The sequence below is a fragment of the Nycticebus coucang genome, chromosome 10, assembly GCF_027406575.1.
Source record: "Nycticebus coucang isolate mNycCou1 chromosome 10, mNycCou1.pri, whole genome shotgun sequence".
NCBI lineage: Eukaryota > Metazoa > Chordata > Mammalia > Primates > Lorisidae > Nycticebus > Nycticebus coucang.
The window spans coordinates 52,383,697-52,410,502 of record NC_069789.1 but is presented as its reverse complement, the minus strand read 5'-3'; the positions used below and the strand labels follow the sequence as shown (position 1 = coordinate 52,410,502).

Genomic DNA, 26,806 nt, shown 5'->3' with positions numbered 1-26,806 from the left:
GGGAAATCTTTACACAGAGAGCTACATGTCACCCAGGAGAATCTACATGGAGGACAGCTCATCTAGGTCTTAACCATTAAAAGGCACTTTTCCCCTCCTAGAAACTGCAAAGGTTTGGGCGGCGCCTATGGCTCAGTCGGTAAGGCGCCGGCCCCATATACCTAGGGTGGCGGGTTCAAACCCGACCCCGGCTGAACTGCAACCAAAAAATAGCTGGGCGTTGTGGTGAGCGCCTGTAGTCCCAGCTACTCGGGAGGCTGAAGCAAGAGAATCGCTGAAGCCCAGGAGTTGGAGGTTGCTGTGAGCTGTGTGATGCCATGGCACTCTACCAAGGGCCATAAAGTGAGACTCTGTCTCTACAAAAAAAAAAAAAAAGAAAGAAACTGCAAAGGTTTGACTCTGACCCTGAGGTCCATCCTTGTCTGATCCTGAAGAGGACTCTTGACTTGAAACACTCGGATGAATGCAGTAGCAAGGAAAAAAAGTTGACTAGGGTGCCCACTGATGGGAGGAGCTCCTGCACCCAGCCCAAGGTTCAGAGACCCACTCAAATCCTGCCAGAGAGTGGAGAGAGGAACTGGGGTTTGTGAGCCCTGTGGTTTTTTTCTGTTTCCTGTTTCAGCAAGGTTTCTATGCAAAAAGAAAAGTCGTAAGTACCAAGAAGGGAAATGCTAATGGGGCCCATAGCCATCAATTGAGTTTATGCATTACCCAGCTGCTGTCTTGCGACCAGAGTGAAGATCTGCCCAGGAGCTGCAATGCTTTCCTGAACTGCTAGGGCTGGAGCCCAGACCCGGAGGTAACTGAGAAGGAGCATGCTTTTGTGTCCAGGTTTGGGACCTTCAACCTTGGGGTGGGGCAGAAGGCACTCTATCATGCAAGCTTCCCTGGGTGGTGAAGAGGGAAGACAGGAACAGGTGGTGAAGTTTCAGAGCTTTGGAGTTCAGATAGCCAAGAAAGTGTCCTGAGTCAGCTTCCAGAGGCACTAGCCATGGCACAGGGGTACAGCTTCCATCATTCCTCTGCTCTATCCAGTGGGTTCAATTAGATGAGGAGAAAGTCAAATGACTTAGGGTTCAGGTTACCCTATGAAGGGGACATGAATTAAATGACCTCTTACCATTCTCTTAAAAGCAGAGATAGCCATAACAGGAAGCTGCCTTTCCAGCAGCTTAGGTATAGGCCCGCCTCTCCTCAGCTCACACTGAGCTCTAGACCAGGAAAGCAGGAAGCCATGCACCATCTCTGCTGCACATTTGGCCAGGAAGTAAGAGCAGAGACTTGGAAAGGCAGTGACAAGCCCCAGTTGGTGCAGGGCAGTGCCCTGGTCTCCCCATGCAGCAGTGAGGAGAGCCTCCCCAGCACTTCTTCCCATAAGCTCCAACTAACTGAGCCCTGCCATGCTGCCAGGGAGAAGCCCAGAGACGCCAGAAAGCCTGGGCAGCAGCCCAGTGATCTTTCTCTGAACCCTACAGAAACCAGTTCCCTTTTCCTTTGCAGCATATCTCAGTCAACCATCCCACATGGCTTCTTATTTTTAAGTAGGTCAGCATAGTCATGACATCCCAGAGGCCTGGGTATGGTTCCTCGTGGTTATGGTATACCAAAACCTAGCAGATGTGGCAGCCTGGGGGTGTGGGAACACTCCTTTCTCCAAGAAGCTATTTCTACTGCAGCTTCCCTCTTGGGTAAGACGTCTCAATATCTTGCCCTGAGGCAGCAAGGGGCAGAGCCATGATTCTCAGTGGACTAAGGTGGATGGCTTAGATGGGCAGCCAGAGAGACCTCATCTCAGGGCCCATCTTCTCCCCGTCGCTCTTTCCTCTTCACGGAGGGAAGGTAGGAGGATTCTCAGTGATCAGGGAATCTGCCTCCACCGCAGAGCCAGCAGGTAACCTGGAGTCCAACAGGGTGACCTCACATCCCACATTCTAATGGTGCGATGTAGGCAGGCCCCACCAAAGGTCTTCTTTGCCTTTCTGCCTGGCCTAATTGGAATGCTGATTGTGTCCAGACCACTAAGCAGTCTTTTCTCCTGGTACCCCAAACCCAGGGATCAGGTGAAACAAAGAAGTAAACATGATTTCGGCCAGGGGCCAGAATCCACCCAATCGGTAAGCAATATATTCCCTCAAAGAGAGTAAGGGTTAGGGGAATTAAAGGATGAGATAAGGTATTCTTGGTCCCGTGAGTGCTGGTTTAGCTTGGGGCCTTTGCCTTATAGGTCTTCAACATCCAACATCAGCACAGCAAGGATAATAATATTAATAAGAATATTCTTTATTATAAAGCGCTAACATTTGGCAGGGTGCGGTGGCTCATGCCTATAATCCTAGCACTTTGGGAGGCCAGGAGTTCATGACCAGTCTGGGCAAGAGCAAGACCCCATCTCTACAAAAAATAGAACAAATTAGCCAGGTGTGGTGGTGTGTGCCTGTAGTCCCAGCTACTCAGGAGACTGAGCCAGGAAGATCACTTGAACCCAGGAGTTTGAGGTTACAGTGAGCTATGCTGATGCCACTGCACTCTAGCCTGGGTGATACAGGGAGACCCTGTCTAAAAAAAAGGCTAACATGTATTGTGTGCTCTGTGCCGGGTATGTGGTGTGCATTTTGTCATTTAATCCTCATAACCTACAAGGTAGGTTCTAGCCCCATTGTATAAATGAGGACTCTTGATTTAGAAATGTTTGCTAGCTTGTCCCAAATCACACATAACTGGTAGGTGACAGAGCCAGGGTATGAGTCCACACAGTGTGACTCCAGAACCAGGACTCTCCTCCACTATCCGTGGCACAATGGCAGGGGCTATGGCTTAGAGATGCCACAAGTGCCCATACTCCTGAGTCTCCATCATTCAGTCATTTGTAACTTAATATTGATGGATCCTTTTCTAAGTTTTTAAATAAAGAAATTGGCAGGTGAGAAGTCAGGGGGTCCCCGGCCCCCACCTAAGGAGTAGCAGTGAGGAGAAATGCCTAAAGAGAGAGGCATTTACGCGTGGTATGCAGAGGACAAACATGTACAACCTCGCAATTCTACTTGGAGTCAGCACTGCCCAAGACCGGGGGGTATGCCCCTCCACCCTTCAAGAGCACCCTCTGCTCTCTTCGTCCTTAGCAACTAGCTGTGAGCCTAGGCTTTGCTAGGGCCTGATCACATAAGACCCCACTCACTCAGGGAGGGAGACTGCCCCACCCATGACCCCAAAGAACGAGTGGCAAGACCAGAGAGAAAACAGGAATCCTGCAGAGAATTCTGGACTGAGCCAAGATAGGCAGCCAAGTCCCAGTAAAGGGGCAAAGAAGCTGCTACCCATGTTTGGCCTATAAACTAACCCCAGGAGCTTGGAACCGGCAAGTGCCTGCTGGTTGCTAAAGCTGCGTACCCTTCTCTGACCTGCCCAGGAACTCAGGCTCCGGGGTGGTGGGTTGTGGGAGGGAGAAGCAGCAGCAGCTGTGAGGGGAATCCCTCTTCCTTCAGAGGCCCCTGGTCTGACTCTAGACATCAGAGGAGGAAGGGCACGGAGTTTCCAGTGCTCAGGATCCAGCTCATCCAAGACCAGCTCCAACTCAGCAAACCTATCAACAGGCTTTAGGAAAATAAAAGCAAATTCACCAAAGGTAGGTGGGAAGGATAGGAAAGAGAAAGAAAGCCACAAAGAAGGGAGAGCAATCAGGGTTTGGGTGCTGTGTGAATACCAGATAAGGCCATGCAGGGGAGTGTCCTCTGGAAATTACTGGTTACTATTTTTCTTCTCTGTCTGTAGCAGTCTTGTTGAGGTATAATTCATGTGCTTGCTGGTTTAGATGCCAGGATCTGCATCTAGGCTAAGGAAAGCAGACCAGGCACCAGACTTAGCCCTGATCCTAAAGGATAGGACGCATAGCCCCAAGAATTATTGAGCCAGACACTCTGAAATGGATTTTGGTCAGTACTGGGCATGTGGCAGGTGCTTAGCCAATACTAATTGAGTGCATCTAAGAGGCAGAGCCCAGACCTGGTCTTGGAGTGGGTGCCAATGGGCCCAAGTCAGAATGTCAGGATAAAGGAATTAGGGTGGGATTTCCCTCCTTAACCATGCAAAGCCTAGGCTCACAGCTAGTTGCTAAGGACCAAGAGAGCAGTGCGTGCTGGTTGCAGGACTGGTCACATCCTGAAGGGGGATCCGGTCATTCCTCTGAGTCTTGAGAAGTATCACTCAGCTATTTCAGTAACAACTTGGGCCAAGAGAGCAATAAAGATGCTGACTTTCCTTTTAGATTAGGGGAGAGAGGGAGGCTCAATTTAACTGTTTCTCTAGAAGTCTGGAAAACGAACACACATCTGCCACCCAAGAAGCTGTAAGTTCATTACCATTATTATCAATTATTTCTCATGTTCCTCTGACGTAGAGGCATGGTGAGATGTTCAGTGAAAGAAGGAATGGCATCCAGAGAGACCCTTCCACTTTACAGAGTGGGGTACACAAGCTAGAGAAAAGCAAGAATTCACTTCTATTAGATTGCTCAGGAGTCTTGACTCCCTGTTTGGCCCTATCATGTCACACTTTTCAAGCCACATGGATGGAAGGAACTCCGTGCCATTCCACTCCTTGGGAGATAGACATTTTCTGCCCATCTTCTGACCCCTCCCCTCCCTCTTGGCATTTGGCAGATCCAGGCAGCTATTCCAGGAACTGGAAGCCAAGCACATCAGGTGCCAGGAAGGTCATCATGATCAGCCCTGATCCCAGGCCCTCCCTTGGCTTGGCCTGGTGGGCCGAGAGCTATGAGGCCAAGTGCGAGCGCAGGCAGGAGACCCGTGAAAGCCGGTGCTGCCGCCCCAACGTGACCACCTGCCGCCAGGTGGGGAAGGCACTGCGGGTCCAGCAGAGAGAACAGCTTCAGAGAGCTCGACTGCAGCAGTTCCTCCAGAGGAGGAACCTGGAACTGGAGGAGAAGGGCAAGGCACAGCATCGCCAACTCCCACAGCCAGGGCCCTCCAGGAGGCTGGGCCGGGAGTCTGCCCTCCAGGAGCCCTTGTCTGGGGCCAGCAGGATCTCTCCCCCCGGACAGCAGGTGGGTCATATGGAGGCACACACTGTTCCATGTAGGGCAAAGGGGGGTTTCCAAGGAGGGTGGGCAGGCTCACAGTCACTAAAAAGTGATTTAAATTAAGTCCATTCCTCCTCAGTCATATGCTAAAGTCTCCTTTAGCCACTTAGGGATTTTTGTTGTTATGGTTTTGTTTAGCTTTTTTTTTGTTTGCTCTTTCCTTTTAGAAGAGAAAAAATAACTTTTAAATAATTCCAAAGTTAATACTTAGTATCAATTCAAATTTGGGCAATCTATACATATCTTCTGCAGCTGTTTTAGAGCATCCATTCACTCATTAGTCCTCAAGCATTTACTGAATGCTTATTATATGCCAGGTACGGAGGCCTCTGCTCTTGGTGCTCCCTCTCCCAAAACACACACACACACACACGTATGTACACACACACGCCTGTCTTCTATTCTTCTGCCAGGCCATTTCCCTTATCTTCTCTCTCTTACACCATTCCAGTTCTAAGCCCACTCAGCTATTGCTCCATCTGGTCCAGGAAGCTTTCTCTGGCTTCTTCAGGACACCTCTGCTCTCCATGGGCCTTGTGAGGTTATAAATCTTCTACAATTGTGTAACACTTACAGAGCCCATTAGTCTGGCCTGGGAAGGAACAGTGTTGGTGAAACCCAGTGTATGTTGAAATGCGATGACCTCCAGCAGAAGAGCAGCTGTGTCTTCCTACCCATGTTGGGAGCAGGGCTGGATCTACTGTATTGCCGAGTAATGCCTAGAAACGCCTGGCATCGTGCTGCACCCAGAGCAGGTGCTCCATCACACTCCCTAACCAGTGATCTGTTTGCTGAATAGGAAGTGCTATGCAGAGAAATGATCCCAGAGCCTAAGTGCAAAAGAAAACTAACTCTGTACTTTCTAGACCAGGTTTCTGTATGCTTTTTTGGCTTTTTTTTTTTTGGAGACAGAGCCTCAAGCTGTTGCCCTGTGTAGAGTGCCATCATGTCACAGCTCACAGCAACATCCAACTTCTGGGCTTAAGTGATTCTCTTGCCTCAGCCTCCCAAGTAGCTGGGACTACAGGCACCGGCCACAACGCCCAGCTGTTTTTGATTGTAGTTGTCATTGTTGTTTGGCAGGCCCGGGCTGGATTCGAACCTGCCAGCTCTGGTGTATGTGGCTGGCACCTTAGCGGCTTGAGCTACAGGTGCAGAGCCAGGCCTTTTTTTTGGGGGGGGGGGGGTAGGTGTGGAGTTCAGAAAAAAAACAGAATATACAGTTAACTAAAGAACTCCACCTCTGCCTATCAGTTATTTAAGGTCTTGCTGAGACTGAGTTAGTCCATGTGATTGGATATCATAGGCATTTTTAGCCTTTTAGTGTTATGTTACCAACATAGACTTTTCAAGTCTGTAAGAGAAAACAGAAAAAAGCACAAACTGTGGCTGCTACTACTACATCCCTCCCAACAACTCCCTACTTTATCTTCTCTTCACTCAAACCTTAGTGATTTTCCAGCTATTACCAGGAAGAAGGAAGCAGTCCCTAGAAGGAAGGGACCTCAGGGACCTCTGTTCCAAACTGTCACTACACAGACAGGAGACTGAGACCTAGGAGAGGTGGGCTCTGAACCCACATCCCCTCACGCCCCACTCAGGCCAGTTCCCTTTGCACATCACCATGCTGGCTGTTTAACTGGCTGAGATCAAAGTACACCAGGGGTTCTAGAGAGAAAAACAGGCCTGAGGAGAACCATTCTGCCAGCCAGGATGAGGATAATGGGAGCAGGAATAGCCTTGTGGCTCTTTTGAACCTGGGACATTATCTTAGTCTGTTCAGACTGCTACAAAAATACTATAGACTGGATGGCTTCAATAATAGAAATTGATCTCACAATTCTGGAGGCTGGAAGTCCAAGACCAGAACTCCAACCAATCTGGTGTCTGATGAGGACGCTCTTCCTGGTGTGCAGATGGCCTTTCTCTCATTGTATCCTCACATGGTAAAGAGCAGAGAGAGGAAGCAAGCTCTCTCCCCTCTGACCTGATTACTTCTCGAGGTTTCTACCTCCTGATCTTATCACATTATGAGTTAAGATTTTAACTATCAATTTTAGGGGGACACATTCAGTCCATAATGAACATAATCATTGGTTCATCTGTCTATAATCATCAGGAGAATCTTCTAGAGGGTCTAGACAGTGGCTCCTAGTATCCCCTACTTGTCTTCCAGGTGGCAAGAACCAGCTCTGAGGTCTTTCCAGCCCAGCATCCTCCTCCCCCCAGCATCCAGAGGGATCCAGTTGACCACCTCTCATCACAGACTGGAGATATTCCACCACAAGACAGTCCCATCAAGAAGCCACCCAGACACCACCGTGGTAAGAGCAGAGCCCCACTCTGCAGAGAATGCTGCCACAGCAGTCCCCCTCACTGGCAGCAAGTCCCTGTCCCTCCCCACTTCCCTCACATCCTCCCATAGCTACTGTATCACCATACCCCACCTCTCAGGTACTCAGACCAAGGCAGAAGCAGCACAGCCAACAATTAAGAACGATGCCAGTCAGCAAACCAAGTGAGTTGCTTTTGTGTTCCTGCCCATAAACCCCTCATATCCCATCCACTCCTCTTGTAAGGTTTTACTTGAATACCTCCACTCCGTAGGTGGAGAGAGAGCACAATGACTCTCTATGTCCAGCTCAACTAAGAAAGAGGAAAACTTTCCCTACACTATTGGCTCTTCAGAAGGGATCCCAGACAGAATCAACCCTCTACCTCCTGACTTGCTTGATAATTTGATCCATTATCATGTTTTTATTTGTTTGTTTTATGTCTTCTCTCCCCAGTTATGGAGTTGCCGTTCTGGATAAGGTAAGAAAATCCTCACTTTGAAAGGGTTTTATCAGGTGGTAGCTAAGCTCTGACATTCTGGAATTCCACTCGGGCCGAGATGGTGAGGAGGGGCTCTTCCTGGATGTCAAGGGGGCACTGAGCATAGACATGGTCCTAAAGGGACCCTGTCAGACTCAAGCCAGAGGGGTCTGCTCTACACAAGCCAACCCAGATTCTGGTTCTATATCTCAGAATGTCTGGGGACCTAGAATCTTTCTGAATATCCTTTTCTTTATTCTCTAGGAAATCATCCAGCTTTCTGAATACCTGAAAGTAAGTGGCATGGGAATTCTCCCCTCAGTTTCTCAATCCTACCTAAGCCTTCCTCCTCCAAGCTAGTCTTACCTTCTTGCATTTTGCCTACCAGGAAGCCCTACAGAGGGAGCTGGTCTTAAAACAGAAAATGGTAGTTCTCCAAGATCTATTGTCCACCCTGATTCAGGCTTCTGACAGCACTTGGAAGGTAAGGAAATGAAATCTTTAATGAAGCCCATGGGATTCTGAGTTCCCATCCCAGTTTTCCTCTTTCAACAGCATCACAGAAAAAGAGGGGGGTTTGGGCAGGGAGGCAGGGCCTGTGGCTCATTGAGTAGGGCCCCATATACTGACGGTGACAGGTTCAAACCCGGCCCCGGCCAAACTGCAACAAAAAATAGCCGGGCGTTGTGGCGGGCACCTGTAGTCCCAGCTACTCAGGAGGCTGAGGCAGGAGAATTGCCTAAGCCCAACAGCTGGAGGTTGCTGTGAGCTGTGACGCCACTGCACACTACGGAGAGCAACAGAGTGAAACTCTGTCTCTAAAAAAAAAAAAAAAAAAGAAGACGAAGAAAAGGAATAAGCAATTCCAGAGGAGAACCAGAGGAATATTTACAGGTATATAAGCATTTGCCAGGCAAATGTGGAAGCAGGAATAGTATTCTAGGTTGAGTACACCATACAGGCCCAGAGGCATGATATAGTCTAATGCACTGGTTCTCTAACTTTTCCATTTCAAGACTCCTTTATACTATTTTAATTATTGAAAATCCTGAAGACATTTTTATATTTACCATGTAGGAAATTAAAACAGAAATTTAGAAATAGTCATTCATTCATTCAAATTTAGAATGAATATTCATTCTTTTTCTTTTATTATGGAGACAGAATCTCACTATGTTGCCCAGGCTAGAGTACCAGGGTGTCAGCCTAGCTCACAGCAACCTCAAACTCCTGGGTTCAGGCAATCCTCCTGCCTCAGCCTCCCTAGCAGCTGGGACTACAGGCACCTGCCACAATGGCTGGCAAATTTTTCTATTTTTAGTAAAGATGGAGTCTCACTCTTGCTCAGGTTGGTCTCAAACTTGTAAGCTCATGTGATCCTCCTGCCTTGGCCTCCTGGAATGCTAGGATTAAAAGCATGAGCCACCATGCCCAACCTTAGAAATAGTTAGTAATTATAAAATAATAATAGGCTGGGCACAGTGGCTCATGCCTATAATCACAGCACTTTCAGGAGGCCAAGGTGGGAGTATCCCTTGAGGCCAGGAGTTGGAGACCAGTCTGGGCAATATAGCAAGAACTCATCTCTATAAAAAAATCTTAAATGTTAGTAAGGCAGGGTGGCATGCCCCTGTAGTCTCAGTGGGCAGCTGAAGTGGGAGGATCATCTGAACCCAGAAGTTCAAAGTTTCAGTGAGCTATAATGGCATCACTGCACTCTGGCCTAGGCAACAGAGAGAGACCATATCTCTTTAAAAAAACTTTTTAAATAAAAAATAACAGTCAACCATTCCATGATAACCTAAATTACATATTCTTATGAAAGTTAGCCCCAGGGCGGCGCCTGTGGCTCAGTCAGTAAGGCGCCGGCCCCATATACCGAGGGTGGTGGGTTCAAACCCGGCCCCGGCCAAACTGCAACCAAAAAAATAGCTGGGCGTTGTGGCGGGTGCCTGTAGTCCCAGCTGCTCGGGAGGCTGAGGCAAGAGAATCGCTTCAGCCCAGGAGTTGGAGGTTGCTGTGAGCTGTGTGAGGCCACGGCACTCTACCGAGGGCCATAAAGTGAGACTCTGTCTCTACAAAAAAAAAAAAAAGAAAGAAAGTTAGCCCTATTTTCAAAAAAAATATCTAATAACAATGTCAGTTTTATGATTTTGCAAATCTTTTTAATGTCTGGCTTAACAAAATACAGCTGGATTCTCATATTTGCTTCTGCGTTCAATTTGCTGCCATACATTCTTTCAGTTGAACTATACAAAGTTGGAAAAGAGAAGACCTTGGAAAAGAGAACCTTGCAGACCCTTTGAAGGAGTCTTGGGGATTCACAGCGTTCCTCAGAATCCCCATATGGAAACCCCTAGTTTAGTATGTTCAAGGAACTACAAGCAGTTTTGACATAGCAACCTGACTCCCAATACCGGGAGCCTCTTGAGGTCCAAGTGGGTCCTTGTTTTCGTGCAAGAAAGAATTCAGGAGCAAGCTGAAGTAAAAGTATAAAGTAAAAATGAGATTTATTCAGAAACTATAGAAAAGTCCACTCCACAGAGCAGATGCTAGTTCTCCCTGCATAAGAGAACCAGCACTATGGTGCCTACAGCTCCTCTACATAAATAACAGCTTAGTTATAGGCTAAAAAAGGGGAAGAATATTCATAGACAGGGCCATGTTTTCTGGAATTAGGGAGATAACCTCCTCCTGACTAAATATAGTGAAGTAGGAAGAAAGTGTCATGATGGAAGTGGGCGGTGTCCTTAGAAACTTCTGTGGTAGTGAAGCGTATAGTAAAGCTGTAAGGTCAAGAAGCAGTCAATTTCTCCACCATCTTGGCTCTAACTAGTTGCAACTTGCCCTGCCTCCCTCCAGTTTTGATCAGGGTAGTTTAAAACTTTGTTTGGAGACCTCCCAGCTCAATTAAGCAATGCCGCAGCTATGCCCAAAGCAAAGCCGGAAGGAGTGTGGGCCAGTTCCCAGGCTCAGTCAGACGCCACTGAAACATAAAGCACCAGGTGCAAGACGGAGACCACGCAACCTCACAGGCCTCAGTGGCATCTCATCCTACTCCCAGATGGCTTGTCCTGAGACAGAAAAATATCATGGGAAGCTAGAGAACAAAACTAAGAAGTTTGCAGTGATGTAACAAAGATTTTCTTAGCTCAGCCCTCTCTCAGGACATCAGACATTGTACCTGGATTTTGAGTTCTATGGTCAGGGCTCCTGATTGTTAAGGAAGTCATTTTCATTGGCAGGATAGGAGCCCAGGGCTGGCAGCTGTACATGCCATGTGGTTTCTGCTGCTGAACTAAATTGAGATCATTGCATTCATTTGTTCAGCAGACATCTTCTAGGTTCCAACTCTCTGCTAGGCCCTGTGCTACAGGAACAAAAAGAAGTAGTCTTTGCTTTTGAGGAGTACACACTCCAGCCATGGAGAGATGTGCAATAATAACTCCAAAACAATATAATAAGGCTATAGCAGCAGCATATACAAAGTGACACAGGGAAAAGAGAAGGGAACAATTATTCTGCCTGAGAGGGAATAGGGTCTTGAAGGATGAATAGGAGTTCACTGGGAGTATAGAAGTAGGAATGGCTGGTGTTTAAGACAAAGGAATCAGAATGATTACAGGCTGAAGTGTGACAAAGGTATAACTGATTATGGAAAAAAAGAAGGAATCAGGCCGGGCACAGTGGCTCACACCTGTAATCCTAGCACTCTGGAAGGCCAAGGCAAGTAGGTTGCTTGAGCTCAGAAGTTCAAGACAAGCCTGAGCAAGAGCAAGACCCCATCACTACTAAAAATACAAAAAAAAAAAAAAAAAAGCTGGGTGTTGTGAACACCTGTAGTTCCAGGTACTTGGGAGGCTGAGGCAAGAGGATTGGTCAAGCCCAAGAGTTTGAGGTTGCTGTGAGCTACAATGATGCCACAGCACTCTAACCAAGAGTGAGACTCTGGTCTCAAAAAATAAAAATAAATTAAATAAAAAAAAATTTTTTTAATGAAAGATCATGTCAGAGTAGTACCAAACAAAGGACCTCAGACTGGTCTTTAGAATTATGGGACTTAAACTTTTTCCCTTGAACAGTGTATCTGCTCCTTCTTCTATATGGACTCCTTCTTAAAGGAAAACCACATATTTATCAGACATCCATGAGAATGCAGGCTGCACAGTTTGTGCAACACTGCTGCAAGCAATGTTGCAATGGAACTGTGCTTTATTAGGGTTTAAAGTCTTGCCTTTAACAATGTATGGCCCATTCTTAGAAGGAGCTCAGTCACTGCCTGTGGAGGTGAATTGATATGAATGATCAGATCTGAGTCTTAAAAAGTTTCTCTAATGTATAACAATGAGGACTGTGGCTCCAAGTGGGAGTGGGTGGCAGTGAAGACTTTTGCAATATCTCAGGCTAGGCCAGCAGTTCTTAAACTGTGGGTCACAACCCCTTTGGGGGTCTAACGACTCTTTCACAGGAGTCACCTAATATCAGATATTTACATTACAATTCATAACAGTAGCAAAAATTACAGTTATGAAGTAGCAATAAAAATAATTTTATGGTTTGGGGTCACCACAACATGAGGAACTGTATTAAAGGGTCGAGGCATTAGGAAGGTTGAAAACCACTGGGCTAGACACAATTGGAGCTGGAATTATGGCAAGCTTGGTGGGAATGAGGAAAGAGGGGATACAGAAACAGATATTTCTAGGGTAGTCTCTGAGGGGTTTCACCCCATACTCCAACCCAAGAGCAGAAGTTCCTCTGGCTGTGGTTTTCTCCCTCCCTTCTCTCCACCCCTCCCAATCCTCACCCTTCTCTTCTTCCTCCTCCCTACCAACCCCCCAACTTCCGGTCTGTAACAGTCTCAACCTTTTCAGTTAAGAGTTCTTGCTTCCTCAAAAACAAGACAACTCTCCATCCCTCCAATGAATACCTCAACTTCAATGCAAAGGTAGCCCCAATCTGCAGTACTGGAAGAAAGGGGCCAGAACTGGTTCAGATCTTTATTTTTTCCAAGGGGCCAGATTGAATCTCCAACTTCATGTGCTGAGGAACTCACACAAAACTATCAGAACGCCAGGGCTCTACCTCCACATTCAGTCCAGGCCTGCTGGATATGATAGGCCCTGGACCACTAATGAGACTCCAGAGCAGGGTCCAACCTTCCCAGCAGAAGCAGCTCAGCCAAGAGAGAAAGCAATCGCTCAACACCGGCACACTTGGGTTTAACATCTGCAGCATGGAAGTGAGATCTTGAGATGACAGCGTAGCAGGGGATTGGCTGCAAGCCCTAAGCAGCCTCTGCAAAAGCAGAGAGAGGAGTTGTGGGCTGGTGCTTTTGCAGTGAGGTGGTGGTGCTTCTGGAGAACAGATCAGAGACAGGGGAAAACCACGCAGGAGGAGCTGAAGCCTTCAGTCGGCACCAGGTGTGTACGGTCTACACCTTGCTCTCTTTTCCACTGGTGATTACTGTGCCCTGTGAGCCCTGGCCCCCAGGGCATAACTGCCCAGAAGGTTAGCAATAGGCCTGTCAAAGTGCTTCTTCCCACACGCTGTAACACACTGGGATTCGGTGTGAGGAAACCTGGCACTCAGGCCAGGAAACTACGTGCCCCATTTGCAACAACTTGGATGCAACTTTCCTGCCTGCCTTGGGCAGTCCAGGAAAGCAGAGCTTGGAAAAAACATTTTGTTCAAGCCTCAGACTTGGGTGGCCCTTCATCCCTACTGAGGGGGCTATCGTGAATTACCTTCCATTGCAACATGAATGGAAAAGTAATCGAGGGTTAGGCTAAAATACAAAAACAGTTGGAAGAGGCAAAATATTGAACTAAAGGCACACTACGGAAGAGGGAGGAAATAATCAAAAAGAGTAGGAGCCTGGGAAAATTCAGGAATATTGCCTTGGGCCTATTTTCTTACCAAACTATCACAAGGCAAACCTTAAACTTAGTGGGTTTGATTGCATTCTGCATAGTAAGAGTTTGGGCAATGGAAAAATGTGTGGAGTCAGAAGATCTGGATCAAGAGAGGTAGGTATGCAGCCAGTTGATTTCAGGACCTGTGGATTGACAATGAACAGGCCACTCTGGGGAATGCAGCTGTTTTACCAGTTACTTCAAAACCCAAACAGTGGAAGCCTTTGTCCATCTCTTTTATCTGTCCCAAAGCCCTGTGGTTATTCTAGATGCCAAATCCCTGACTCCCAGCTCTCTCTCACATGAGACATTAGGAAAAACATTAATAGCAGGAGGCACTTTAAAAAATTATTTTTGGCAAGGCTTTTTGCTTTTTCAAGGCCCAGTTGAGTAACGCAGGAAGCAGAAAGGGTGGGGGCACCCCTGGCTCCCACGGTTAGAAGAGGAGTCAGCCAAACAAGATCAAAACAGGAGCTGTGAGATACCACTTCCTGCCTCCCCCAGCACCCTGAAACTCACTGAGGGAGACAGACCTCGAAACAGAGTCCCCTCCTCTGCCACCAGCCGGCTATAGACTGGAAACATTATGAGGGATAGAAACATTCAAGTCTTCTGACTGGGAATGGCTGTGATGTCTCAGGCCTAAAGAGAAGTGGAATTTCTAGACCCCACACAAGTGTCCCACAGGACCTGGTTGGTAAAAGCCAGAGAAAGGATCTGAAAATCAGTTACTGCTGGAGACTCATGGCCCTTTCTCTGGAAAACTTGCTCTCCTCAATGACGCTCCTACCTAACTCCATAACTAATACATCTTAAATGAAACTCAAGGCTGGAAGAGCAAAACACTTACCTGGGGAAAAGGGACAAGTCTGCAAGTGGAGTGAACAACAAAGCAGGAAGTTGTTAACTACTCAGGTGAAATACTGAAGAAGTGAGAAACCAGAGCTTGGCCTTTCAGGCTGGCCTCTTTCCACTCTTGCCCTGAGACTAGCATCCTTCTTAGAATGTCCAAAACGCTATTCGACCTGGCTTATGAGTAAACAGAATGTGACAATCTGGGAAGCCCCCAGCCATCCCCTGCCACCCCCACCCAGTTTTCATTGCTTTCTTAAAGAATGTCTCATCTTGAGTCTTGTGAGTGTGTTTCCATGTGTGTGTGTGTGTGCACGCGTGCACACGCACCCCAGAGAGGGGAGTGTATTAATCTGCTAGAGCTGCTTTAACTAAGTACCACAGACTGGGGGACGTCAACAACAGAAATTTGTTCTCTCCTAGTTCTGGGGGCTGAAAGTCTGAGATTAAAGTTAATTAGGGTTACTTTCTCCTGTGGCTTCTCTCCTTGGCTTCCAGATGGCCATCTTCTCTCTGTGTCTTCAAGTGATCCACCCTGGGTATACCCCGGTGTCCTGACCTCTTCTTTTTATAAGGACTCCTGTCATGTTGGATTAGCGCACACTGTAATGACCTCATTTTAACTTAATTATCTCTTTAAAGACCCCCATCTCTGGCCAGGCACATGTCTGTAATCCTAGCACTCTGGAAGGCAGAGGTGGGTGGATCCCTTGAGTCAGGTGTTCAAGACTAGCCTGAGCAAAATTGAGACCCCATGTCTACTAAAAATAGAAAAAATAGCCAGGCATTGTGGCAGCCTCCCAGCTGCTCAGGAGACTGAGGCAGGAGAATCGCCTGAGCCCAAAAGTTTGAGGTTACTGTAAACTATGACACCATGGCACTCTACCCAGAGTGACAGAGCAAGACTGTCTCAAAAAAATAAATGAATAAAAGTAAAAAATAAAGGCCCTATCTCCAAATACAGTTACATTCTGAGGTAACTGAGGTTAGGACTTCAACATAGGAACTCTGAGGAGGCACAGTTCAGCACCTCACAGGGGCTAGGGAGGAAATACATATTTCCTCTAGGAAGGGAAACCTCATTAGTCTTACTGGCTTGTACTTAGAGGTAGAAGTCCAGGTATAAGACTGAGAAGAGGGGAGGAGTGTGGTAGTGCATAGACAGGGGACGGAGGTAATGAGAGAAAAGACAGCTTAGAAGCTTTCCTTTCAGTGGCCCCTTGATATAATACTCTGGGCATTTGGTAGAGAACTTCAAGGTAAAAAGATGATTTTGGAAGGAGAAAGAATTAGAGAGAGAGAAAAAAAAAAAGAGAGAGAGAATGTGGTAGGCCAGTCTGATTCTTTCTTGTGCTTTTCTGGAAAAAGAGAAGATCCTCTTCTACCCAACATCCTTTGCCATCTTTGCTCTCGCCTACCTCCTAAAGAGTTCATTGTGATGGCCAGTAGGATGGCAATACAGAATAACTCTTTGCCAACTATATTTTGGACCAAATTCATTAAATCTGCCCATTTGCTCCAGGGACAGCTTAATGAAGACAAATTGAAAGGCAAACTGAGATCCTTAGAAAACCAGCTATACACCTGGACCCAGGTAAGCATTCTGGGGGAAACGTTCAGCTCAGGAATCCAGAATTAAATAAGAATCCTTGAAACTCAATCCTACTTTCTAGAAATACCACCAGACAGAAATTAACACACCCATTCCTACTTACCCAGTCTTGGGTTGGCCATTTTCACTTTAGTCCCTAACTCACTACATCCGCTAGCTCCATCCTCCACTCCCTCTCTCCCAGTATCCTTCTCTTTGCACCCCAGGAAGGAAGAAATCCCAGCACTAACCACTTTTGTCAGCTCCAGGGGAACCTCGAGAATACCTGAAACTGTAAGGAGAGGCCCTTGGTAAAGATTCACACCACCCAGACAGACCTTCACAAACTCCAATCTTTGAGCGGATGAGTCAGATGTTGTAATGCAACCTTGCAAAATGATTTTCATTCCATGGGCAACTTTTTTCTAGTTTTCTAGCAATCCTCGGCAGAAAGTTAAAGACTGTGACTCCTGGCTCTTCTGTAATATTGTTATCCAGCATTAGTAATCTCTTGATTGGCCTAATCTTGGATTACAAGAAATAGAAAGAGATCAGCTTCACAATTGAGAAGGGATGGATCTCTGACAGGTGAGGAGACGTCAAATAAGAGAATGGAGTGGAGCAGGCAGACCTCCCATTTGGAGTTAGGGAGAGAAGACAGTCCAGACCACATAGTTGAGGTCTTGTAGGGAATAGATTTTATAAAGTATATAGGTTTCCTAGTCCACAACTTTATCTTTTTTATTATGACCTGCTCTGTCAGGCTCTTATGAACTAAATAAACACAACCAAAATCATAAGAGACCAACATATAATCCAGAATGCCAGTCCATTCATTTTTTTTTTTTTTTTTTTTTGTAGAGACAGAGTTTCACTGTACCGCCCTCGGTAGAGTGCCGTGGCGTGACACAGCTCACAGCAACCTCTAACTCTTGGGCTTACGCGATTCTCTTGCCTCAGCCTCCCAAGCAGCTGGGACTACAGGCGCCCGCCACAACGCCCGGCTATTTTTGGTTGCAGTTTGGCCGGGGCTGGGCCTGAACCTGCCACCCTCGGCATATGGGGCCGGCGCCCTACTCACTGAGCCACAGGCGCTGCCCTAGTCCATTCATTTTCAATGGAGGATAAGACTTAACCAGTGACCAGCATGGGACATGCCCCACATATGGCCTTAACCAAGTAACTCCTGAATCTGTTCCAAAAACATAAGACCGCATTAAATCTAAATTTTCAGATAATTCCAAAGTTAAATGCAAACAATTTCATCATCTAGACTACTGCTCACCCAATCAGTAACCCATACTTGACAGTAAAAGCTGCCTACCTCCCCCAAAATCACAGGGCATAAAGATAAAAGGCAAGGGCTAGGCAAGATCCCCAGTGAATTTGCAAAGTTGCTCTCGTCTCTTAATCTTGAAGCCAGGAGTAATTTTATAATGCAAATATATTAATTTAAAAACACTTGAGTTCACTAGGGACTGTAGGGAGGCTACAAATATTTTTTTAAAAAGCAGCAACAGCATGCTCCTTGCCCTAAAAGAGTTTATAATCCAGAACAGGAGACAGATGAGTCAGTAGAGTGGAACAACAGTGGCATACAGAGGCTGCTACGTGAACACTATCAACACTAAGAAAAGCTCCTTGAGCCATAAGGACTCGGAGGGTGGAAGCACTTGGTTAAGATTGATCTGAACTGATCAGACTTAGGCTATAAACAGGTTAACCAACTCTAGGCAGAGGAAACTGTATGGGTAAAGACACAGACTAAAAAGCACAGTGCTTAGGACAACTGCAAGCAGTTCAGCTTAGGCAGAAGGAGCATGGGATAAAAGTCTAGGATTGTAAATAGAAGCCATGCCAATGAGTTTGGATGTGATCCTTAGAATACTGAGAATCCATCAGAAGATTTATACAGGGGATGGCATGATCAGGTTTGCATTTTAGAAAGAATACTCGAACTGCAGGATTGGAAAGGAGGCAAGGCATGAAGACACAGAGACTATAGCATGTTATCTATATAACAACATTATGAGAGGTTGAACTAAGGAAGTAGCAGTAGAGATAGAGGAGACAGGTATGAGGATGTTGACAAGGTTCAATAACCAACTAATTACTAGGACAAAGAGAGAAATTAAAAGTTGACTCCCTGGTTTAGGCTTGGGAGCCTAGATGGGTAATGCTGCTGGTTACTGAGACAGGAAGCCCAGGACAAAGGAACAGGTTTAAAAGATAAGTTCTGTTTGGACATACTGGATTTCAAGGCCCGTGCAAGGCCTAAGCAAGCCTAGGGCACTGCTTATTTATGCCCCTCCCCCCACACCTCTCACATTGCCTGTGGGACTGTCCCTGCTACCTCTAGCCTGGCAGAACATGCCTCCCACCAGGTTACTGTATCTGCTCTAAGGGTAAGGATCAATTTCTTTTCATTTCTATATCTCACCTCAGTGTTTGGCACACAGATGCTCAATGTGTATTTGTTGAACTGCATCAAATTTACAGAAATACTCCCCTTGTGGAATGAAAAAGGTGCTACTGGAGATGGAAGACCAGAAAAACAACTATGAGCAGAAGGCCAAGGAGTCTCTGCAGAAAGTGCTGGAGGAGAAAATGAACGCAGAGCAGCAGCTACAGAGCACACAGGTATGAGGCTGGGGACCCCAGGGCCATCTGGGGAGCAAGGCAGCCAGCTGCACAACCCCCTGACCTCCCTCCTCTCTGATCTCCCTTAGCGCTCCCTAGCCCTGGCAGAGCAGAAGTGTGAAGAATGGAGGAGCCAGTATGAAGTTTTGAAGGAGGACTGGAGAACCCTAGGGAGCCAGCACAGAGAGCTGGAGAGCCAGCTCCACGTGCTTCAGTCCAAGCTGCAGGTACCAGGCATGGGGGTGGGGAAAGGGATGATGATGTGAGGAGCTGCTCCCAGCTTAGGAGCCTCGCAGGCAGCTGGGAGCATCTGGCTTTCAGTTCCTCACTCACTGTCCACTTTGTACCAAACCCACTGTTTTTGCTCTGAAATCTAATTTTGAGTTTAGCAAGGCTGTCTGTACCACTCATGCAAATGAACTAGGTGTTCATTGGAATGGTAACCACCTAAATACAAACGAGTGGGCTAGAATACTCATCAGCCCACAAATGTTATATACCAACCCACTCTCTAACTCCATCCTCACAGAACTGCCGGCTCAGAACTGGCAACTCAGAACTGCCCACCACTGCCACAGAACAAATGTCACTAATTTCTTTATAGGTTGAGTATTAACTGACACATCTGCCAATGCAAAGTGATTACACTAGACCCTTGACATTCTCAAGGGTTCCATCAGTTGCCAAACTGTTACCTTGGAAAAATTAACTAACCCCCTTGTTTCACAGGATTACTGTAAAGATTGCATAAGGCAATCCATGCAAAGGACTCAGCAAGATGCCTAGCACAAAGAAGCACTCAATAAATGTTAGCTATTATTTTGTATAAATTTTACTTACCCAGTTTGAAATTTTGAGGCTCTGCCTCAAAAGCTGACCTGTACAGTTTTTCTGAAGCAGGCATCAGAATAGCTCACACAAAAACAGCCTGATCACAGAGGTGAGCCTGGCTGGCCACTCTTTATCACATTCACATCTCAGTCTTTGTTGTTCTCTTCTCATCAGCTATAAGGCAGCTCTTAGGAAGGTTGTGGGTTTTTTTAACCTTAATTCTTTGTGAAAAATGGCCCTACCCACCCTAAAAAAACTGATAGCACTAGCATGAGAAGAGAAAGTGAAAACGTCTAGAAAAGTGATGAATTGGAATTCCAAAATAGTTTTGGTGATTTACTAATGTGTTAAGCCACAAGTCCCTTAGGAATATCAGACATCTAATGTACTGTTATAAATGTAAATAAGGAACAGAGAAGAACGAGTGGAAAAAAAAAAAAACTTCCCTATTTTCCCATTTCTATAACATTCCTTCTGTATCTAAAATTCTACAATTTTCTATAATTTTTTTCTTTCATGGGACCTGCCCCCAACCTCCATCCTAGCACTGACCTTCTTCTGGTTGGGCCCTGCCTCCTCCCCTTCCAGGGAGCAGACAGCAGAGACTTACAGATGAACCAGGCCCTGCGATTTTTGGAGAATGAACACCAGGAACTACAGGCCAAGATTGAACGCCTACAAGGGGACAGAGACCTGTGCAGCTTAGACACCCAGGATCTACAAGGTACCCTTCTCCCTGGAGGCCATGGGAGCATGGGAGCATGGCTGAGTGAGCTAAGAATAAAGCAGCTGGGTGGGGAGAAAGTCCTCGGCCTTTGTTTGCTTGGCTAGCTTTATGATTTCATTTTACCTTAGGGGAGAGGCAGGGCTGTTTTAATCATCCAAGATTGAAAATTAATTTCACTGTACTAGAGTATTTTGTTGTTTGAGCTCTCTTTTCCAGCCCATCCCTCTGGGCCAGATCATAGCCGCTCCCACATTAGTTACACCCATCAAGGCCACATTCCTAATTTGAAAGGGAAAGGTCAGTTGAAAAGTAAGGCACAGTGAGCATGTCCCAGTCACAGCCTCTGTGTCAGCTGATAAAGAGGAATAGGTAGTGTGTAAATACAATCTTTAATTCAACCCAACATTGTTGAAGTGCAAAATTCAACCCCAAGGTCCTCCTTTAAAAAAAAAAAAAAAAAGGTACAAAAATTCAAGGTACTTGGCCTTCTGGCTGATCTCTTCAGAAATGGGACAAATAAAGTAACCTGCACTTGACACGTCTTAAGAGACCACAGACAAGATAGCACCTGTTACTCATTTTCATTCCCACATAGGGAGTTCTTCAAGTCTTGAGTTCTTCTATTTTGGTTTGCCTTATTTCATTTTCAGATCAACTAAAGAAGTCAGAGGAGGAGAAACTTGCCCTGGTGACCAGAGTCCAACACTTGCAAAGTAAGTTCCCTTTACAGATTCTGAAAGTGGTGCGGGTGGGTTTTTGGTATTCTGGGGTTCCAGGTCTACAAAAGGCATCCAGAAGAGGGATTGGGTGCCCAGTTCATAGCATATCCTCTACCTCTGTGCATTTTCAGACATAAGAAAATGAAGCAAGGTTATTACATAGCTTTATATATTAGCCTCTTCTCTTTTTTTTCTTTCCTTTTCTCCTTCCATACCAATGATGGTCACTTACATTTTCCCTAGAATAGCCGATTTTAAAAAGTATTGGGTATTCTAGGGTAGTTCTTATTTTACATATGCTAACTTATGTACATGAAATGTCACATACACCTTTGTCACTAGGAATGACTTAGAAAGTAAACGCATACTACAAATGCCTCCATCTACTTCAAACTTCATGTTGGGACCAGAAAGGAAAAGGGATTACGTCTCAGAAGAAAATCTGACAATTTCTGAAAAGCTGGAGAACATGACTTAATTCGTACCTCTACTATCGGGTGTCCCAAAAGTCACTATAAATAGGAAAAATTAACAAACTCATATCCTATATTATATATTTTTCATGTTTGTCAACAAGTAGAGAAATATTTTATAAAATTTTGTCATGAATATTTTGTAAATAAAGGTACAGTTAGCTACAATTTCCTATTTTCCCTGTTTGTGTGCATGACATTTAGGACACCCTATATTTGTCTACCACCTTAAACTCTGATACCCAACAGATGCTCTAAGCAAACACCAATGAATAGTACAAGAGCAGAGTAACTGCAGGGGAAAGGGAGGAAGAAGGTGGTGGACATGGAGCTCCTACAGGGTGAGAGCTGGATAAGTAGGAAGTCACTTCAAAACCATGCTTTCACTCATTCAACAAAAATCCCCTGAACCCCTCCTAAGTACCATGCGCTCTAGATATATACACTGAGCATACAGTAATGAACAAAACTGACAGTTTCTTCTCTCAGGAAGCTTACATTCTAAGTAAGCTCTAAAGTCCACTGTAGAGTTGCCAAAAACAAATAAATATGTATCAGGTCATAATAACTGCTGTGGAGAAAAGCAAAGCAGGTTAAAGGGGAAATGGTTGCTATTTTATATAGTTACCTGGGAAAGCCTTTTTTCTAAGGTAACATTTAAGCAGAGACTTGAAGATAAAAACATAATAGGAAGAGATATAAGGATGGTATATTCATAGCAAAGTACCACAGATTGGGTTACTTGAAGAAAAAAAATTGACTGTCTCAAAGTCTAGAGACTAGGGTGTTGGCAGAGGTGGTTCCTTCCGAGGGTTTTTACGGACAGTTCTACTCCAGGCCTCTTTCCTTGGCTTTGTTGATGGCCATTTTTTCTGTGTCCCTTCATACTATCTTTCCCATGAACATCAACTGTGTCCACATTTTCACTTCTTATAAAGACACCATTTGGATTAGGGCCCATCTTAATGACCTTATTTTAACTTAATTACTTCTGTAAATAACCTATCTCCAAATAAGGTCACAATCTGAGGTACTAGGGGGACATATAAATTTGGGGGACAAAATTCAACCCATAACAGAAAGAAACATTTTAAATAATTAAGGTGAAAAGCAGAGTTTGAGTAGAGACTCTTTACAGTAATTACACTAGCATAGACAAGTTCCTGTGTTTTCCAACAGATCTGCTTCAGAATCAATCCTTACAGCTTCAAGAACAGGAGTATCTCTTAACAAAGAAAGGTCAGCAAATTTACCACCACAAATTCTAAGATGGTGCTCTTTCCTTGCCTGCCTGTAAGGGGCGGGGGGAGATGGACTATATGACCTCTTGGGAGTCCCATTCAGTTCTAAGTCAGGAATGTTAGAGGAACTTTTTAGGGACTAATATTGGCTCTGAGGACATTTCAACTAGTTAATCATCTATCCTGAGGTAAATAAATCATGAAAACGGATTTCTACTCTCTTGGAAAGCATATGTCTGTGTTGAACAATTCAATAAATTGATTTTGAATTCAGGATTTCATGTCAATTTTTACACACTTGATTTTCCAACTCATATCCAACTCCCAGCCCCAAACCACGCAGCATGCAAGAATCACCTGACTCCTGGCTGTAGAGTCTGCCACCCAAGCTTCCTGAGAACTCATCATGTAGATGAAGGGAGCGATAGCACCTCTCTTACCCAATACACATGACTTTTCATTTTCTCCTCACAATTACTGGATATGACATAATAAATAAAACAGAAATCAGTATGGCCATATAGTATAGATAAGAACACGAAGGTCTGTGGTCACACAAATTAAAGACAGAGCTAAGACAATAATACAAAACACCTCACTCCTAGTCCATCTTTGGCTACAAGATAAATTTTAGAATATGATTCCCGTTTTCACAACTTTCAAATGAGAACATTAAGAGAAAATGGAGTTTTATTGAAGCATCCAGCAAACCTACTTGACAACTAGTCATGATGTGACATACAAGCAAAGAATTCAATTAGCAAGTATTCATTAAAATTATCCAGCATTAGAGAAGAGTGCGGATGCAAAGTGCCAACTTTGTCCTCAAAGAATTCAAATTCTACCTGTCTGTCCAGGCTGAGAAGGGTCCCAATGGTAGTTCTTTTGTCAAAGAATTCCATTCTATTCATTCTAGCCAAGGGCAGGCCTTCCCTTTTTCCCTCCCCTTCCCCACTCCTAGGGTTCTCACTCAGTGACAAGGCTCTTCCTTAGAGGGGTAGTCTCACTCTAAGAATTTGGCTACTTTTTTAGATCAGGCTTTGCCTGTGTGGAGTCCAAAGTCCTTCAATAAAGAAGTGGAACCTGAGGGCACAGGGAAGGAGAAAGACTGGGATCTCAGAGACCAGCTGCAAAAGACAACTTTGCAGCTCCAGGCCAAGGAAAAGGAGGTGAGAAGGTGAACTCAGATGGTGAGGGGCTCATCTGCAGAGTGGCAGGGGAAACTGGGAGACAAATAGCAGGGATTTCAAAGTTTAAATTGTGATAGGGCGTCCGCAGGTATTCATCTGCCTGCATAAAATGCCTTTGCTATTGGATTAACTTGTTCCATTCCTTATTTATACCAACCATTCCTTCCATTCCTTATTTATACCAACTCCTATTCAAGGTTTTATTAGTTACCTTTTAAAAGGTCAGCCTAAACTCAAACACAATTTAATAAACATTAACTTCTCAAACATTGTCCCATAATGAGTATCTTAAAGTTTTATATAATAATACTCTTCCTTTCTACATAGCCACAAAGGTACATGTCCCTGTAAATATTCACATGCAACTAGCTCCTGAAAAGAAACTTGTACTAAGGTCACTGCTAGGTCTTTTGTGCTCTAAGAACTTCACTTTTTGGTGTCCCCCATCTGCAAAGCATTCATACTGTCACATAAAAGAACTTAACATGTATAAACATAATATTATAATATGCATTGTAATCATTGTTTAAATGAACACATTCCAGATAAACTGGATGAGACAGAAAGACAAATTTAAATCTACAAGAAAGACTGGGAAGGGAATATGATGGTAAAAATACCAAATAAATGAAGAAATAATTTACACAGGATAGTCTCCCCTTCCTGGACTCTGTCCTAGACAAAAGTGATGGTGATGACCTTGGTGATATTTTCCCCAGTACAGAGAACTACATTCAGAGTTAGACAACCTCAGTGACGAGTATCTCTCCTGCCTGCGTAAGCTGCAGCACTGTCGAGAAGAACTGAAACAGAGCCAGCAGCCACCTCCCACAGTAAGAGGGTCTATCCACCCATAACCCCCTTGATGATAGTGGGATGATCCCTTCTTCAGCCAAGCATTACATAGCAAATTTATCAGCCCATGCCAACATGTGGCCAGCCTAGCCCACTGCACTTGGTTTAGTACTACACTGACAAAGTGTCCCTGGTTGTCTAGTGACTAGGAAAAAAAAAAAAAATCCATAGTTACAGAATGGCAACCATGAAAAGAAATACTGACATCCAACCCCAACTTTCATGGTACTCTTGAGGCTGACTGGAAAGACTATAAGCTAAGATGAAAGGGTGTTCTTTTAGTCTGTGGTGAGCCTGGTGGCAAGGACAAATGAAAATCAAAAGTACTGACACAGGTTGGGTATGGTGGCTCTTATCTATAATTTTTGCACTTTGGGAGGCTAAGGCAGTAGGATGACTTGAGACCGTAAGTCCAAGACTAGTCTGGAAAAAAAGCAAGACCCTGTCTCCATAAAGAATTAGGTGGCGCCCATAGTTCAGTGTAGAGTGCCAGCCACATACACCAAGGCTGGTGGTTTCAAATCCAGCCCAGGCAACCGCAACAAAAAAAATAACCGGGTGCTGTGCAGGCGCCTGTAGTCCCAGCTAGTTGGGAGGCTAAGGCAAGAGAACGGTTTAAGCCCAAGAGTTTGAGGTTGCTGTGAGCTGTGACACCCCGGCACTGTATCCAGGGTGACAGCTTGAGACTCTGTCTCAAAAGAAAAAAAAAAAATTAGCCAACTACAGTGGGGTACACTTGTAGTCTCAGCCATTCAGGAGGCTGAGTATGTGCTTGCATTAAGCTATGATCACACCACTGCACCACAGCCAGGTGAACAGACAAGACCTCATCTCAATTTAAAAAAAAAAAAAAACTGAGGGCGGCGCCTGTGGCTCAGCGGGTAGGGCGCCGGTCCCATATGCCGGAGGTGGCGGGTTCAAACCCAGCCCCGGCCAAAAAAAAAAAAAAAAAAAAAAACTGAGGCATATGAACAGATAATATAATTTTTCTGAGTTACTGATTATTCATATCAGCATTTAAGTATCAGGATCTTGCTGGATATGGTTTCCTGGGCCAGGGACCACTGGTAAAGTGATTTTATCCCAAGGGAAGTAAAAAGCTTTTTCTCCTCCACCAACCCAAGGTTTTCTAGCGGGCTAGAACAAAAAGGAAGATTATTTTTGCCTTTATCTTTTTCACCCAACTCATGGTTGCTTTCTTCTGCCTCCCTCACCCTCTGCACAGAGGCAATGTGGCCAATGGCTCCTGATGCTGATGGTGGTGATTGTTGCAGCACTGGCAGTGTTCCTGGCCAACAAAGACAACCTGATGAGCTGAATAACTTGTGACAGCTACCTTGGGTGACAATTAGTATAAGCAACTCAGTGAAAAACTCAGATCTGCCCTTTACACATTGGATTTTTCCCCAACTGAATTGGGATTTCTTTTCTATTTTTTTTTTTTCTTTATCTGAGAGAGAGGTATAGCAAGCTGAATTGGGATTTCTGACTCTTTGTTATTTTAATAACCAACTGTAAATAAACTTCACCTGACCAGATTGTTCCTCAGAACTTTTGGTTTATTGCTGAATGATATATCACATCACAAGTGTCACATCACTTAAGCATATTGATCTATTCTCTTCAGGCAAATTCAGTGGGACTATATAAACATGCAAAAGAGCCCATATTTATTCTACTTTCCTGGGAGACACTATCCACATACAGCAGGTATATTTACCAGGCTCTCATAAAAGTACTACTTGTCCTCCACCATCTTGCTTTTTCACTTTCCTCTTATGCAGTGAGGACTTCCTAGTATAGAAAGGGCAAATACTGGGTGGCGCCTGTGGCTCAAGGAGTAGGGCGCCAGTCCCATATGCC

The 26,806-nt window shown here is 45.2% G+C and overlaps 1 protein-coding gene across 4 annotated transcripts; it reads left to right on the top strand.

Annotated features, from left to right (window-relative positions):
- The first annotated feature begins 639 nt into the window (after positions 1-639).
- TRAF3IP3 (TRAF3 interacting protein 3) lies at positions 640-26,806 on the top strand. Of its 4 annotated transcripts, none has more exons than XM_053607865.1 (16): positions 641-799; positions 4,656-5,059; positions 7,272-7,419; positions 7,550-7,613; positions 7,885-7,909; positions 8,174-8,203; positions 8,298-8,393; positions 16,199-16,270; positions 18,767-18,907; positions 18,997-19,134; positions 20,327-20,462; positions 21,116-21,178; positions 22,837-22,896; positions 23,931-24,067; positions 24,808-24,921; positions 26,169-26,805. In XM_053607865.1, the coding sequence occupies exons 2-16, from the start codon at positions 4,715-4,717 to the stop codon at positions 26,259-26,261; spliced, it is 1,662 nt and encodes a 553-aa protein (XP_053463840.1). In that variant the 5' UTR covers positions 641-799; positions 4,656-4,714; the 3' UTR covers positions 26,262-26,805. The 4 variants fall into 4 exon arrangements, with proteins under 4 accessions (XP_053463843.1, XP_053463840.1, XP_053463842.1 ...); XM_053607866.1 differs by lacking the exon at positions 641-799 and adding an exon at positions 3,306-3,622 and having other exon boundaries at positions 26,169-26,806; XM_053607867.1 differs by lacking the exon at positions 22,837-22,896.